The sequence below is a fragment of the Electrona antarctica genome, assembly GCF_951216825.1.
Source record: "Electrona antarctica genome assembly, contig: scaffold_32, whole genome shotgun sequence".
NCBI classification, from domain to species: Eukaryota; Metazoa; Chordata; class Actinopteri; order Myctophiformes; family Myctophidae; genus Electrona; species Electrona antarctica.
The window spans coordinates 1,616,373-1,630,416 of record NW_027638678.1 but is presented as its reverse complement, the minus strand read 5'-3'; the positions used below and the strand labels follow the sequence as shown (position 1 = coordinate 1,630,416).

General features: G+C 40.3%; 1 protein-coding gene across 1 annotated transcript; it reads right to left on the bottom strand.

Moving 5' to 3' along the window:
* Positions 1-387: 387 nt before the first annotated feature.
* LOC306917852 (uncharacterized protein) lies at positions 388-7,550 on the bottom strand. Its single transcript, XM_079530750.1, has 20 exons — positions 7,461-7,550; positions 7,078-7,181; positions 6,291-6,384; positions 6,068-6,197; positions 5,843-5,917; positions 5,374-5,757; positions 5,168-5,269; positions 4,841-5,073; positions 4,574-4,755; positions 4,359-4,452; positions 4,106-4,232; positions 3,797-4,008; positions 3,512-3,629; positions 3,331-3,422; positions 3,100-3,217; positions 2,872-2,982; positions 2,602-2,677; positions 2,158-2,267; positions 1,866-2,039; positions 388-1,735 (listed from the first exon to the last, which is right to left on the bottom strand). Exons 3-20 carry the CDS (start codon positions 6,378-6,380, stop codon positions 1,506-1,508), a joined length of 2,658 nt encoding a protein of 885 aa, XP_079386876.1. The 5' UTR covers positions 6,381-6,384; positions 7,078-7,181; positions 7,461-7,550; the 3' UTR covers positions 388-1,505.
* Positions 7,551-14,044: the final 6,494 nt, after the last annotated feature.

Here is a 14,044-nt window from a genome sequence, read left to right as displayed (position 1 = left end):
GAACATCTAAAGTTACATCAATATTAAAAATGCAGATTACAAAAACACAGAAAATAGATGGACATATGGATGTTACTGTCGTCGCAAAAATAGCCGATCTACAAGCTCAAAACGTGACATTGTGACGCGTTTTGAGCTTGTAGATCATCTATTTTTACTATATTTGAATTGAAATCCTGAAAAGTAAAAGCTAATACATTGGACATGAAGACAATGTATTACTAGTCATTAAGCTACTAATTTATAGATTGAAGTATTTAGTAGGATTTCAAAGTCAAGAAATTACAAATAGGTTATTAAAAAGCAAGGCAGTTTTATTTGTATAGCACATTTCAACAAGGGAATTCAACATGCTTTACACAGATCAACAAGCAAAGGTAGTACTATTGATGCTCCAAATGAGTCAAGGATGCATTTTTCCCTGTATAATAGGCCTACAAATAGCCATCTCCTTTTTAAAAAGGTAAATAAATGTAATAGCTCTACAATAATGAAATTACGACCGATATCCGAGCTACGATTAATCACAGGGTCATATTTGCCGATACAGATTCTGACTGATTCCGATATTATACAGAATACCACAATGGAAACAAGCCATGGCCCTATAGGGGCTTAGCCCAAAGCCTGTTAAGTATTCAATCAATAAATATACAGTGAGGACCTTTAGTCGTAGGCTCACCTTCCATCCGAGAATGAACACAGAGCAGTATACACTCTCCTTTCTGCCTGCTTATGGTCCTGTGTCTGAAGTCTATGGTCTTGTTGTGATTATGTCCAGTTGTGTCCAATGTGTTTTTCTGTTGTTTATTTTTACATTATGCTGCTGTTTGTATTGTAGAGAGATTTGTATTGTAGAGACAGGCCTAAACATTCTCCCCCTCCTCCCCCCACACACACAGGAACAGTTGACATAATAATGTCAAAACTGTAATAATTTTGGAAATATTAAAATTTGAAATTGACATTATGCTGAACGAATGCAACGGGAGCACGTCTGACCCAACACTGCAGCAAATCGCCAAAAACAGCAAGCATAAATGAAAACTGAACTGACATGTGTTGATCGGAGATCCATCTGCATCTATGAGGAAAAGGGGGTATATTCAAACGTTTTGAACGTTTTCGAAACCTTGCATGGTTTCCTCCGGCATCGGTGTATAAATGTGTGTGTGAATGTAATGCACAATCTATGTAAAGCACCTTGGATAAAGGCGCTATATAAGTACCATTTTAAAAATGAGACAGCCAAAAAGTAAAATGACATTTACAACAGGTCTTTCTGGAAAAACCTTCAAACACCGCTTCATGTCATTGCGCTTGTGTGTAGTGTACACAGTCCGTTCAGCGCAGGACGTTCCTGAGCCGTGCGCACGTTAGGGGTGCCCCCAGTCAAACAATACCGTGAAAAAAAGCAAATAAAATAATCCACTCCAAAAGGAGAAAAAAAGCAAATAAAATAATCCACTGGTCAACCTTGTATACATCCCAGGCAATATGTAGTCTCATATCTCAGTGTCCTCCTCGTCGTCGTCATCGTCCGAGCTTTCTGGTTGACACTCTCTTTCCTCCTCCATCTCTGCCTCCTGTTCTTCCAACAGTTGGAGACTTGGCCCCAGAATGGCCTTGTAGGCTCTCCCTGCAATCTGCTGCTTGAGTTTAAGGTCCTCCAATCTTCTCTTGAGCAGACAGATTAGGCCCCTCGAACCCTCCTCGGTCAATACATTTGGAAAAGCTAGAATATATACACAAGAACATTAATGGAATTCAATTCAAACCACACATGTTAAAATGAACGGTAACGAAAAACCAACATGTCTCTCACTTGGACAATTTCATAAAAAGACAGATGGAGTTGTACTTACTTCCCGTCTGTGACAAGACAGTTCCCATCTGTGTTTGCACTTTTGCTACAGAGTCCTTTAAGAAGGCACAGTGTTGCATCATCTCCTTTACCAGAATCTGCTTTTCCTCTGCCAGTCGTGACAGAAGCATCACCTGGTCAAAAAGCTGTTTCTTGCAGAGGATGTTGACACCATCTGTGATATGACAACATTAATAATGAAAACATTGAATTATTAATTATAAATAAATACAAAAAGTCATCTCAAACGAGCTCACAAAGTCTAATAGAGATACCGGTATTATAATAAACACCTGTGTTCTGTTCCTGCCATGGCCATATCATGCTCTCCACAGCTTTGTTGGACAGTTTCTGCACAACAGTGCTTATATCCACAGGGGTTGCATCAGGTTGTTGGTTGTACCTATAATGTAAAATATTAATACCAGGCAGGGTGAAGTGTTGAGAATGAAGATTAAGCCAGAACAGCATACAGATCAACAAGCCTCCTGGCCTGTTCCCCAAACCCAATCTAATGTGCTATACTGTAAATACCTGGTCATAAAAGGATATATTCTAAAGATGAGACAAATACACTTCGCTGACAGAGTGATAGTAAGCATGGAGGACCACTGTGGTCTAGTCAGCAAGCTCTCTCACCAATGTGCCATTTCAGACTGGACTATTGAATGGAAGGCAGAGAAATACACCAATATATTTGGCAATCGATTTAGGATTCGAAAATATCTATTACATACCTCTGGACATCATCCAACAAGCGTTTCTTCTCCTGGCCAATCTTCTGGGTGATTTTCTGACGCCTTTTGTTGCGATCTGCAAAATAGTATTACAAAAAGCTGTGATTTGGGCTCTGTCCAGTAAATGAATGAAATGTATTATGTATAGTTATAGTTTTACAGGCAATGTAAGTTTTGCCCTCTTGATTAATTGGTTTGCAATTTAATTGCTGTGTAACGAACAAAACTGACATACTGCAAGAGCCAGCAAAATAATTTCACAATACATACCATTCTGTCTGTAGAGGTAGTGTTTCTTCTGACAGATGCTCACAAAAAGCGAGTCAATGGAGAGCTGCAAACAATGCATCTCTGATGACACAGAACTGGCTGCTGCACTTCCTAAGAAACAAAAAAGTGTTCACACAAGTTCTAAAAATGTACTCATTGTCAGCCGTCAGATTGATTCTTCCCCACACACATTGATGCGTGTTGTCCATGTGAGGACATTGTTCTTACCGGTACTGGCCCACTGCTTCACATCAATGACCCACTGTTGCAGCATGTCATCTGTGCACTTAAACTGTTCCTGCAGCTTCCCGAGTCCCTCCGTTACCTCCAAAGTCTTCTCGACAGTCTGCAAAATTGCAATACAGAACACTGTAATTTACAAATGTGTTCATGAAATAGCATTTGAAGTTGAATCATGATCAGAGTTACACATTACGTTTTTTTAACAAAAGAACATACCTTTTTGTATCTGGAAGACAAAGCGGAGTGTAGGCCAATGGCTTTACGGAGATTCCACCCCATGGCATGGACCGCAAGCATGTCAGTTCTTACTGTAACACAAATCCAAATAAGATTGTTGAAAATGTTTAGTGTACCTTTGCAGGCTAAAAGTAGCAGGGGGTTAAATAAGCTTACAAACCTGACTTCATCATATACTTGGTGGTCAGGGCACATCTGGACAGGAAACTGTTGACCTGCTCAACCTCTTCACCGAGAGTGGTCCCAACTCCCTCCTGGTTCCTCGCATTCCACTGGATCTATAGGAAGTATGAACAGTGTGGCCAGACGCATGGTCAATATTGATGCATAGCCATAGGTTACTATGGTTATATAGTTTGGGTCAGTTCAGACCATTGTTCTGTGGCTAACATTGCCATGCATTGTGACAATCTAATTTACATCATCAAGCAGTATGACGCATCACCTCGCATTTTGTAGTGTGTGCTTTAGCATGCATGACAGACAAGCACGGTTTCATGCTCAGAAGGGGTTGAAGATGGGCCAGGTTCTCCGACACCTTCGCCAGGTAAGGTACGTATCTGCAGGTCACATCCATGGCCAAGAATGTGGCACTCTTGTACTCTTGCTGGAGAAACATCGGGTAGGCAAAGATTTCTCCTCTGTACATATTCAGACCTTTGGAGGGGAGGGGTGATTAGGAGCATATTATTGTGCTTTAGATAATCATGATATCTTTTTGTATGTTCAATTTATCATCAATACTAATACTAACCTCTAAGAAGGAATCCGTGCCTACAAACGGCAACTTCAATGCCTTCTTCGTCCAACCTGTTGGCCTGCTTGGACGTCTCCCTAGCAGCTCTCCAGTGCGAATTCCCACACGTCGCTTTTCCCGCAGTCTACCAAAGCACATAGTTAGAATATACAGTATTAATAGTTAGACAATAGATAGCAGGGCTCAATACTGAAACATACAGTCAAGACTTTTTTTTGGCTGAGCCATGTTTCACTTGTTTAAAACTTACACTTGTTACAACTCCTCTGACCTCCTCAACAAAAGTTGACACCTCAGAGTCTTTTGCCAAGAACAAGCCATCAAAGAACCCTGGCTCTTCACTCCTACATACACACATTTTCAAAACAAGGTCACAAAGTAACAGTTATTACATTCAACAGCTGAAGTGTCATCTTAAATAAATAAAAAACATTACGATAGTGTTTATAGGAAAGACAAACTAACTGTTTTTTTTGCTGGAACCTGTACAGTTTTCTGTTGCCATCAACTGAAACAGCCAGCATGTCCGGGGTGCAAGCAGGACAGACAAAGCGTTGTTCATCTCCGTGAAGCTGGTTCTCAACAGACTTGCAGTACATATACTGCAGAAAGCTTGTCTGAAAAGAACCTGCATTCACTTTGCCAGTCTGAAAAGATATAATAATTAATATGACTGCTACATAAATAAAATTAAATAAACTGGCTTAACGACATGACAAACTAATTACTCACTCTTCCAAACTGCTTTGTCCTCTGGTCCAACATGGTTGTGAAGGCTTGTCTAGACAACGCTGGAGCTGATGTCTTCATTGCCTCAAAGGAGTGGAAGACATCCTGGTGGAACAGTGTCTGGGCTTGCATGGTTCCAGGCCAGTAGCCACTTCTGACAAAGTCCCTGACCTCCGGAGACCACTGCTTAGAGCACTGTTTGCACGACAGCACTGGGAGGCGAAGATCATAGCGGCCTGAGAGTAAATGAGACATAGCAAGGAACTTAAGTAATGTCTATTAAACACATACGGTGTGTGCATCTACATAGATGAAGACTTAAATTCCTACCATTTATGGAAACCAGTATGATGGCTCTACCAGCTGAGACTGAAACATCAAACGTGTCACAGGTGCATATCTTTCCAGGATATGCTGTTGGCAGCAAACAATCTGAAGGGGCAAAGGACAATCAGGATGAAATGTTTGGGTTGTGTGAAGGTACTGGGATAACAGGTTATAATGAGCCAATGTTGTCTGTTAATTGAAAAAGAGACCTTGTTCACAGATGATGTATTTCCCATCACTGAGATTCACCGACTCTGTTGGGGGAATGTATTTATAATAACCACACATGGTGGTTTGCCTATTGTGCAGAGTGTGACGTTCATGTACCAAACGATCACACTCTGCACAAAACGACTCTGAAGGCATACATTCCCCACAACGGATGACAGCTTCTCTCAAGTGACAGTGTTGACACGTCCTCTCCACGATGTTCTCCGCTGACAACACGTTGTCCACATTGTGGTCTCTTGCCTGTTGCCAGCCTAGTTGGACATCTTTCTGCCTTTGACTCCAAGTGTGAGACTGTGTTGGCTGCTCTACACAATCATACGCAGTGTCCTGAAGAAGCTCTTCGAGCATCTGCCTATTAAAATCTTCAGGGAGAGAAACACAAGAAAAATAAAACATCACTGCCATAGTCTTCTTTGAGGAATTTATTTTAAGTACATTTATACTTACCAGGTTCTTGGTAACCGAGCCATGGTGTTGACACAGATGGTGTAGTGGACGTAGATGGTGTAGTGGATGTACCAACTGGAGAAACAGCAACCACATTAGACCAAATATGTTCAAACTCTTTGCCAGCATAAATCAAAACAATAACAGACACTATCAAATGATTACCCTATACATACTCCAACCACTTCAATCCATCAAAATCACTCTCCATAGATGGAGACTAACCATAAGATGAAGCCTTTCTCCTGCGTTTGCTGGTTTTTACACGAATCCCATCAGCATCCCTCATCGACCAGCTAACTTCAGGCTTCTGAGTTGTCGCTGTAGCTTGGCTGGTAGCTTGGCCTTTAGCTCTCTATACGGAGATGTCATGAAATGTAGAGAAATGGGCATCAACTAACTGGAGTTAAAATTATTTCACATGCATGTACAACGAGAATGTACTTACCTCCGTCTCAACAAACGCATCCGCAACCTCAGCAAGCGCTTCCAGTCTCTCCTTGGCGGACAATGGCTCGCTCTTTCTGCGTGTCGACATTTTACTGAAACAAAAATATTGGGAACAGTCAGCAACCAAACAGATATAAATACACAGACAAAACATGTGAAATTTCTCTCGTTTGTTTTGTCCACTCCCTATGGAGCATTTATGGATATGGGCCTTAACAGGACCTTATTACCTACAAATGTCTGTACAGGGACCTAAATTGATAGCAGTCAGGAGGATGAGGCTAGTCATCGAGACAGAACTCCCTGGAAAAAAGCTTGTGCTGTGGTAACCAACACAAAGCTGGCATCAATCAGTAGGACATCACATTCTCAGAAGTTGAAGCCGTTTTAAAGGACCCACTTTTAGGCCAGTGCAACAGAGCATGCTTGCACTGGCCTTCCTTTTAGTCCCCTTCAGCCTATCCCAGTGTTGATTGTCAATTTAGTATAGGCCCTACCTGTGTGTGCGCCATCTGTTATCCCTGTGTCTATTTAAACCCCGCATTTGCATTGTATTCTTGTTGGTTTCTAGCTCCCTGGTGAGTGAGTCTGTCCTGTATTCGGAAAGTCCTGTTATTTACCCGTTTTCCCATTTATGGAAGTTCCTGTGTTTTGTTAAGACATCCTTCTAAGTTTACTTGTTCTGCCTGCTGTCGCTTTTGGGTCCAACATACTCATTCGTAACAGATAAAGCCCTTTGAATGAAGGTGTGTGTGTGCGTGTGCGTGCTCCATATTTCTCCTTACCTTAATTCTCTTCCCTTCCCTTCCCTTCTCTTCTCTTCTCTTCTCTTCTCTTCTCCTCCTCCTCTTCTCTTCTTTTCTTCTCTTCTCTTCTCTTCTCTTCTCTTCTGTGAAAATGAACGGTAGATATATTGGGAACAGTCAGTATAAATACACAGACAAAACATGTGAAATTTCTCTCGTTTGTTTTGTCCACTCCCTATGGAGCATTTATGGATATGGGCCTTAACAGGACCTTATTACCTACACATGTCTGTACAGGGACCTAAATTGATAGCAGTCAGGAGGATGAGGCTAGTCATCGAGACAGAACTCCCTGGAAAAAAGCTTGTGCTGTGGTAACCAACTCAAAGCTGGCATCAATCAGTAGGACATCCCAGACTTACCTCTGGAATCTGGACGTAGACAGATGCTGGTGTGGGAAGCACTAAGGAGATGGTCAGATGTCTGGAGAATTAGGATGACTGGAGACTCCAATGACGGGCTTGTCTGGAAAGAAGACACACAGACACAGAATTACCATACATAACTACTACACCATACTGTATTCCTAACTACTCCAGCACGTAAATGCAGAGCTAACCATGCTCATGAACACAGCAGAAAACAGCTTTTACCATGTATTTTTCTACCTCTATTGCCAACTTTATTCTATTGTATTTGTTTTAATACAATGACTCTTTAGATTTACCATAAGCAATGTCAACATACGGTAATACACCACATGCATAGAAACCGTAATCGAGGATCATAGCCTATAGGTAAACCAAGAACGTATCAGTACAAAGGTTGAATATAGATAATAATAAAAGTACATTGAAACTATAACCCGGGGCCTATAAATCCTATAGAGCCATAAGAGCCATGGCCTAATACGCAAGCAGCACCGTATAGCCTACACTATTGATTGATTGAAATATATATTAACAGTTTGCAGAATTACAGTACATTTCGAGCACAAACTCAATACAAAGACTGTTAACTGTGAGTGGACGACCCAATTAAGCATTACACTTGTTTACAAGAGGGTTCATCAAAACATTTAGAGACGTACAAATAGACACTTCTATATAGTCAAAGAACAGAACAGGAATTCATCATAAGGGAGGTAAAACGGTAATGCTAACAACAACAATAGCATGCTAACGAGCTCTGTAAATAGTAGTTAGTAGCTAGCTTAGCCTAATATTTAGACTCCCGTAGACGCATTCATCGATTCTGCTTGAAAACGAATATATTTAGAATACGAGTCTAAATCTTAGGCTAGCTAGCTACTAACTACTATTTACAGAGATCGTTAGCATGCTATTGTTGTTGTTGGCATTCCCTTTAACTATGGACCACTGCTAGCAGCTAACATGCTACTAACACTGAAAAAACATTTATACAGTTGTGATTTATAGCAACAAATCTTACCTTGGCTCGAATATTCACCTGTACAATAAACAGACTGGCTGGTAGTGGGTACTATAGGCTGTGGCTAGGCTAAGTAAGCAAAGTCTGAGGACAACCATTCACGACAACAAAAACAACGCAATGAATGTTATTATGCAAAAACATTAGGATTAGCCTGGCAGCAAAAACACTTCCGGTTCCGGTTCCGGTAAACATTTTTTTTTTTAAATAAATACAATCCAGAGTGATTTACAGTAAGCAAGAACAACACCTGGTACATCTAATACATAGAAATAGTCATCAAACATCATCAGTAGCGATTAAAATATGATTTTATTGAGTATTGTTTAAAATATCGCAAACGTACGAGTCCAAATAGGTGATTATGCACGGGACCAGGGCACTTCCGGTCAAAAATAATATCAAAAAGATTTATTCTTATTAATGAATATAATAATAACACTCCATAGCGATTTGCAGTAAGCAAGAACAACACCTGGGACATCAAATACATAGAAATAGTCATCAATAAATCATCAGTAGCGAGATTTGATATTGTTTAATATCGCAAACGAATCGACACGAGCAACGTATAGAAGTGAACGGGGAGGAAATTTAGTAGATATACACGGATTGTCCTCGTGACGTCACCGACGAGAAACGTATAGAAGTGAACGGGGAGGAAATAAAGTACATATCCACGGAATGTCGGGGAATCTAGTGTCATATGCACGCATTTCCAGTGTGCCAATCCGTGCTATTTCACCGTATTTGGGGGAGAGTGGGTTGTTCTTCACACAGAGCTGGTTCTATGTTACTGAAAGAATGTGGAGCAATCCGCTTATGGCTCTGCTGCAGTAACAATTAATTATAATTAATATCCACTTATTCAATATTGTTAGACTATACATATATTATCCAGATAGCCAAATACTCTATATTGGATATAGATAGATTCATATATTAAATATGAAGCTTACAAAGCAATCTCACAGTTAGCAGTTTATTTCTAGAATGTTGCATAGAGCATGACCTGGGGGAGGAGTCAGAGAGGGGTGGAGCTCATGCAGCAGTTTGTTAGGTTGAGATTGGTGGCTGATGACTGTATTGTTCCACTCTTTGGCCAATCAACACCAAGCAGTTAGTGGTTCCACCTCAGGCTCTCCAGTATAAGAAGAGTTTGTAGTTGTTTTTCACAACTCCTCCAGGATATCACATCTGACTGTGGACTCCAGACTTCAGCTGAAGATTAACTCTATCAACACACCCAAGGATCATCAAGACCTCTGTAAGTTACTTACTGTGTCTATATGGATATACAGCATGCCAATGTTTTTTATCTAGTCATTTGTTTGTTTTGATTTATTTTAGCATTGACTACCTGTTGTCATGTATTTTCTAAAATATAAAATGATTGTAGAATCGAATTATAAATGGATGCTAAATTGATAATAGGGTACATTAACTTAACACTATAGGTTTTGCTATTTTAAGTCCAGGAATGCCTCTAAACAACATGTCCTTTGTCTTTGTTTCCAATTCAGTGTTGCATCATCAGTCTGGCTTCCCTGTTCTACCAGAGGTGAATGAACAAAGAAGCTTAGCTAAGCAAAAATGCCACTGCTGTGATCAGTGTGGTAAACGCTTCCCTACAATGTCTAGACTTAAAACACACCAGACCATTCACACTGGAGAGAAACCCTTTGGATGTGATCAGTGTGGACAACACTTCTCTACAATGGGACACCTTAAAACACACCAGACCATTCACACTGGAGAGAAACCCTTTGGATGTGATCAGTGTGGTAAACGCTTCCCTACAATGTCTAGACTTAAAACACACCAGAGAATTCATACTGGTGAGAAACCCTATGGATGTGATCAATGTGGACAACGCTTCTCTCAAATGAACTCCCTTAAAACACACCAGAGAATTCATACTGGTGAGAAACCCTATGGATGTGATCAGTGTGGACAACAGTTCTCTACAATGCATGACCTTAAAATACACCAGAGAATTCATACTGGAGAGAAACCCTATGGGTGTGATCAGTGTGGACAACACTTCTCCCACATGGGAAGTCTTAAAAAACACCAGAGAATTCACACTGGAGAGAAACCCTATGGATGTGATCAGTGTGGACAACACTTCTCTAACTTGAGCAACCTTAAAAGCCACCAGAGAATTCACACTGGAGAGAAAGCCTATGGATGTGATCAGTGTGGACAACATTTCTCTCGAATGGACACCCTTAAAACACACCAGAGAATTCACACTGGAGAGAAACCATATGGATGTGATGATTGTGGACAACACTTCTCTACAATGGGAAATCTTAAAACACACAAGAGAATTCATACTGGAGAGAAACCCTATGGATGTGATCAGTGTGGACAACATTTCTCTGAAATGTCCAGCCTTAAAAGCCACCAGAGAATTCACACAGGAGAGAAACCCTATGGATGTGATCAATGTGGACAACACTTCTCTCAAATGTCAAGCCTTAAAACACACCAGAGAATTCACACTGGAGAGAAACCATATGGATGTGATGATTGTGGACGACACTTCTCTCAAATGGCACACCTTAAAAGCCACCAGAGAATTCACACTGGAGAGAAACCCAAATGATTTTTTTTGTTGATTTTGTTTAACTTGTTAATGTATTTTCTTATTGGACATTTTCAAGACATTTTAAATTAGAAACATTGTCTGTGACAGGAAATAAATTAGCACGTAATCACATTTTTTACATGCATGTGTAAGTATGGATGAAATAAAACGTGTTACAAAATACATATTGTGTACGTTCTTATATATTATGGCTACAGCCATTGGTCAAATATATGAAAGGAGTCACAGACGTCCATATACAAGCTTCCCATTGTATTTTCAAACACCATTTTAACCATGTTAGATTAATTGAACATATCCTGACGATGACCCGAAGGGGTCGAAACGCTGTATCCTCTTCTCCATGAAATAAAAATGTTGAGCTCAAGGCCGGTGTGCGAACTACATCTCCTTTCATCAGATTCATTGAAAACACCCATATTCTGGTGACTGTCATAATGTGTGAGGGTGAGTGATTTTTATTACTTTTAATTCATTTTTTTATTTTCTAGTTTTTCTACTTGATGAGGCATTTCTGTCTCTTTTTATATTTGACATTGCACGTTGACATCACAAGATGTATTCTCTCTCTTTCCTACTCAGACCATGCATCTCAAATGGCCAATTCTCTGGTTACCATTTCAGATTTGGCCCATGGGCCTTCTTCTCCTCATAGTACTGGTCAATTTTATTATTAACACATTTTACATTATGAAATAGTAATAATTATGTTGGTATGGAGACGTGGGAAGACCTCTGTTACTGAACAAACAATATAGCAATGATTAGTAGAGCTATTTTAACAAAACATATCCCTTTAAGTTACAGCACCTTTAGCATTTCACAAAGGATGATAATAATAATAAGTTCTGTGTCATAGACCTATTTCTGTAGTTCTGTTGAAACTCAGAGTCAAAGAGGTGTAAAATGGTCTCAGTTCATCCATAATGTGATCATTAACAGGTGATCTGTCCAATGCCAGACAACCAGTGACCATTAACACGTTTAATCTCTGCATTTGAATGCATTGTCTATAGTGAATGAAGCATCAGCCATCATCATTTAGCCTGTTTACATTTTAACCTAGGGAAAGAATGTGGGGTTTGTTCATTATTTAGCATTTGAAAAAACATTGAATAAAAGTGCAGTCGAACCCTATTAAAACTAATTTCACACACCTGCATGCTCCTCATTCCCTCAGAGCAACACAACCTGAACAATGACTTAAAGTTGTCCAGGTTTTCCAGGTTTACACAAATACAGTTGTTGCTGTTATTGTGTCTCTGTTGTTAATAGCAATGTAATAATGGATATAGGATATGATTATTATACGGATAATGACGTATCCTGATTTATCCTGACTTATCCTGGTCATGAATTAATAATGCCTTACACTATGAACACATGACCTATACATTACACAATGGAATTTCACTGTAAATATAGATAAGCGATTAAATGAGAACAATAGAGCACAATTTGCTATGAGACTTTGAGGATTTGACAATATACTAATTTGTTGTTAGGCCTTGACCAGTCCTGTACAGAAGACCCACCATTGTCTTCTAAAGTCGAAACAAATTTAACTTGCATTGCAACTTATGGTGTGCGGTAGTATACTTGTAAAAGACAAGATGTGAAGGAAGAGAGTAAACTGTCATTTCCAGTCTTTTTTCTGTCTGGTACAGCCCTTAAGTTTTGTGGTGAGGTCAAGTACGTCAAGCCATTATTTAACAAATGACCTATCTGATGATAGGGACATCTACAGGCAACGTAGAATGTGATATGCACAAGCAAACATGATTGTACGTAAGTTTAGTATTGTCATGGTCTGGCCCTCTGCCTGTTTATTCCCCTCTTTCTGTATCTCTCCCTCTGCCCAGTTGTGTCTGTCTTTCCACTTCAGCCACTCCCACTTCCCATTGCCGCCCTCAGTCCTAGTTACACACCTGGTTCCACTCTCATCAGCCCAGCCAATTACAAACCTGTGAACTCTGCTACAATCAACCCACCACCAATAAATACTGGACTCCTTGCACAAACTAACTGTCAGAACATAAATCTTTGTCCGGTGCTTCACGGCGTTGTCCCCTGCTCTACCTTGATGTTTTGGGTTTGTCATTTTGACAACAACTATGAAGACATAGAAGACAACAACAAACTACTGTAACCCGTTGGATATATGCGAATACTGTGGAATTATTGTCATGGCTGGAGTTGTCTGTGAAGAGAGACATTGCTTGGAGCTTCCCATTGTATGAATCAACTAGGGAACTTGGTTATATTTGTACATCATTTGCTGCACATGATCAGTGACATATGTACAGTATGTAGCAGGTGTGGCGCCCTGTATGGGTGTATAAGTTAAATCACTTTAGGCTCTGTGTTAAGCATGGGACTATTGTGTGTTTGTTTGTTAAGCGGTTAAAGCTCTATATTCTGATATACTCATTGCAATAGTGTTTGTTCAGTCACAGGGCTCTCCATGTCTGTGTAATAAACAATGTGAGAAGATTAATAAACAATATCATATAAGATTCAGTGTCCATCCATGATATGGTGTCTTTATACCACTGCTATCAACTCCATCAAGCTCATCCTGGGTCTCCCCTAACCTGACTCCGCCAGATGCGGTAGCAAAGAGTACACTGGGTACTCTCTGCTGCCCCATCTGGCGGAGTCAGGTTAGGTCTCCCCATCAACAGCTACGTTCTGTGGCTGATACTGAGTGGAGTTGGTGGAACGATCGCCTCCGAGTTCTTCTATCTCAACCTGATCGTATCTGTGACCATCTCTTCCCTGGCCTCTGTCTTTTACTTTGCATGGCTCTTCACATGCACATTAATTTTGTTCAGGGTTTTTTCGCATTACTTCTAGTGTTTTTTTCTGGTTCCCTGTTCCATCATTCCAGTGTTGTGTCTGTGTGGAGCGTTACATCGCGGTGGTTCACCCTGTGGTGTT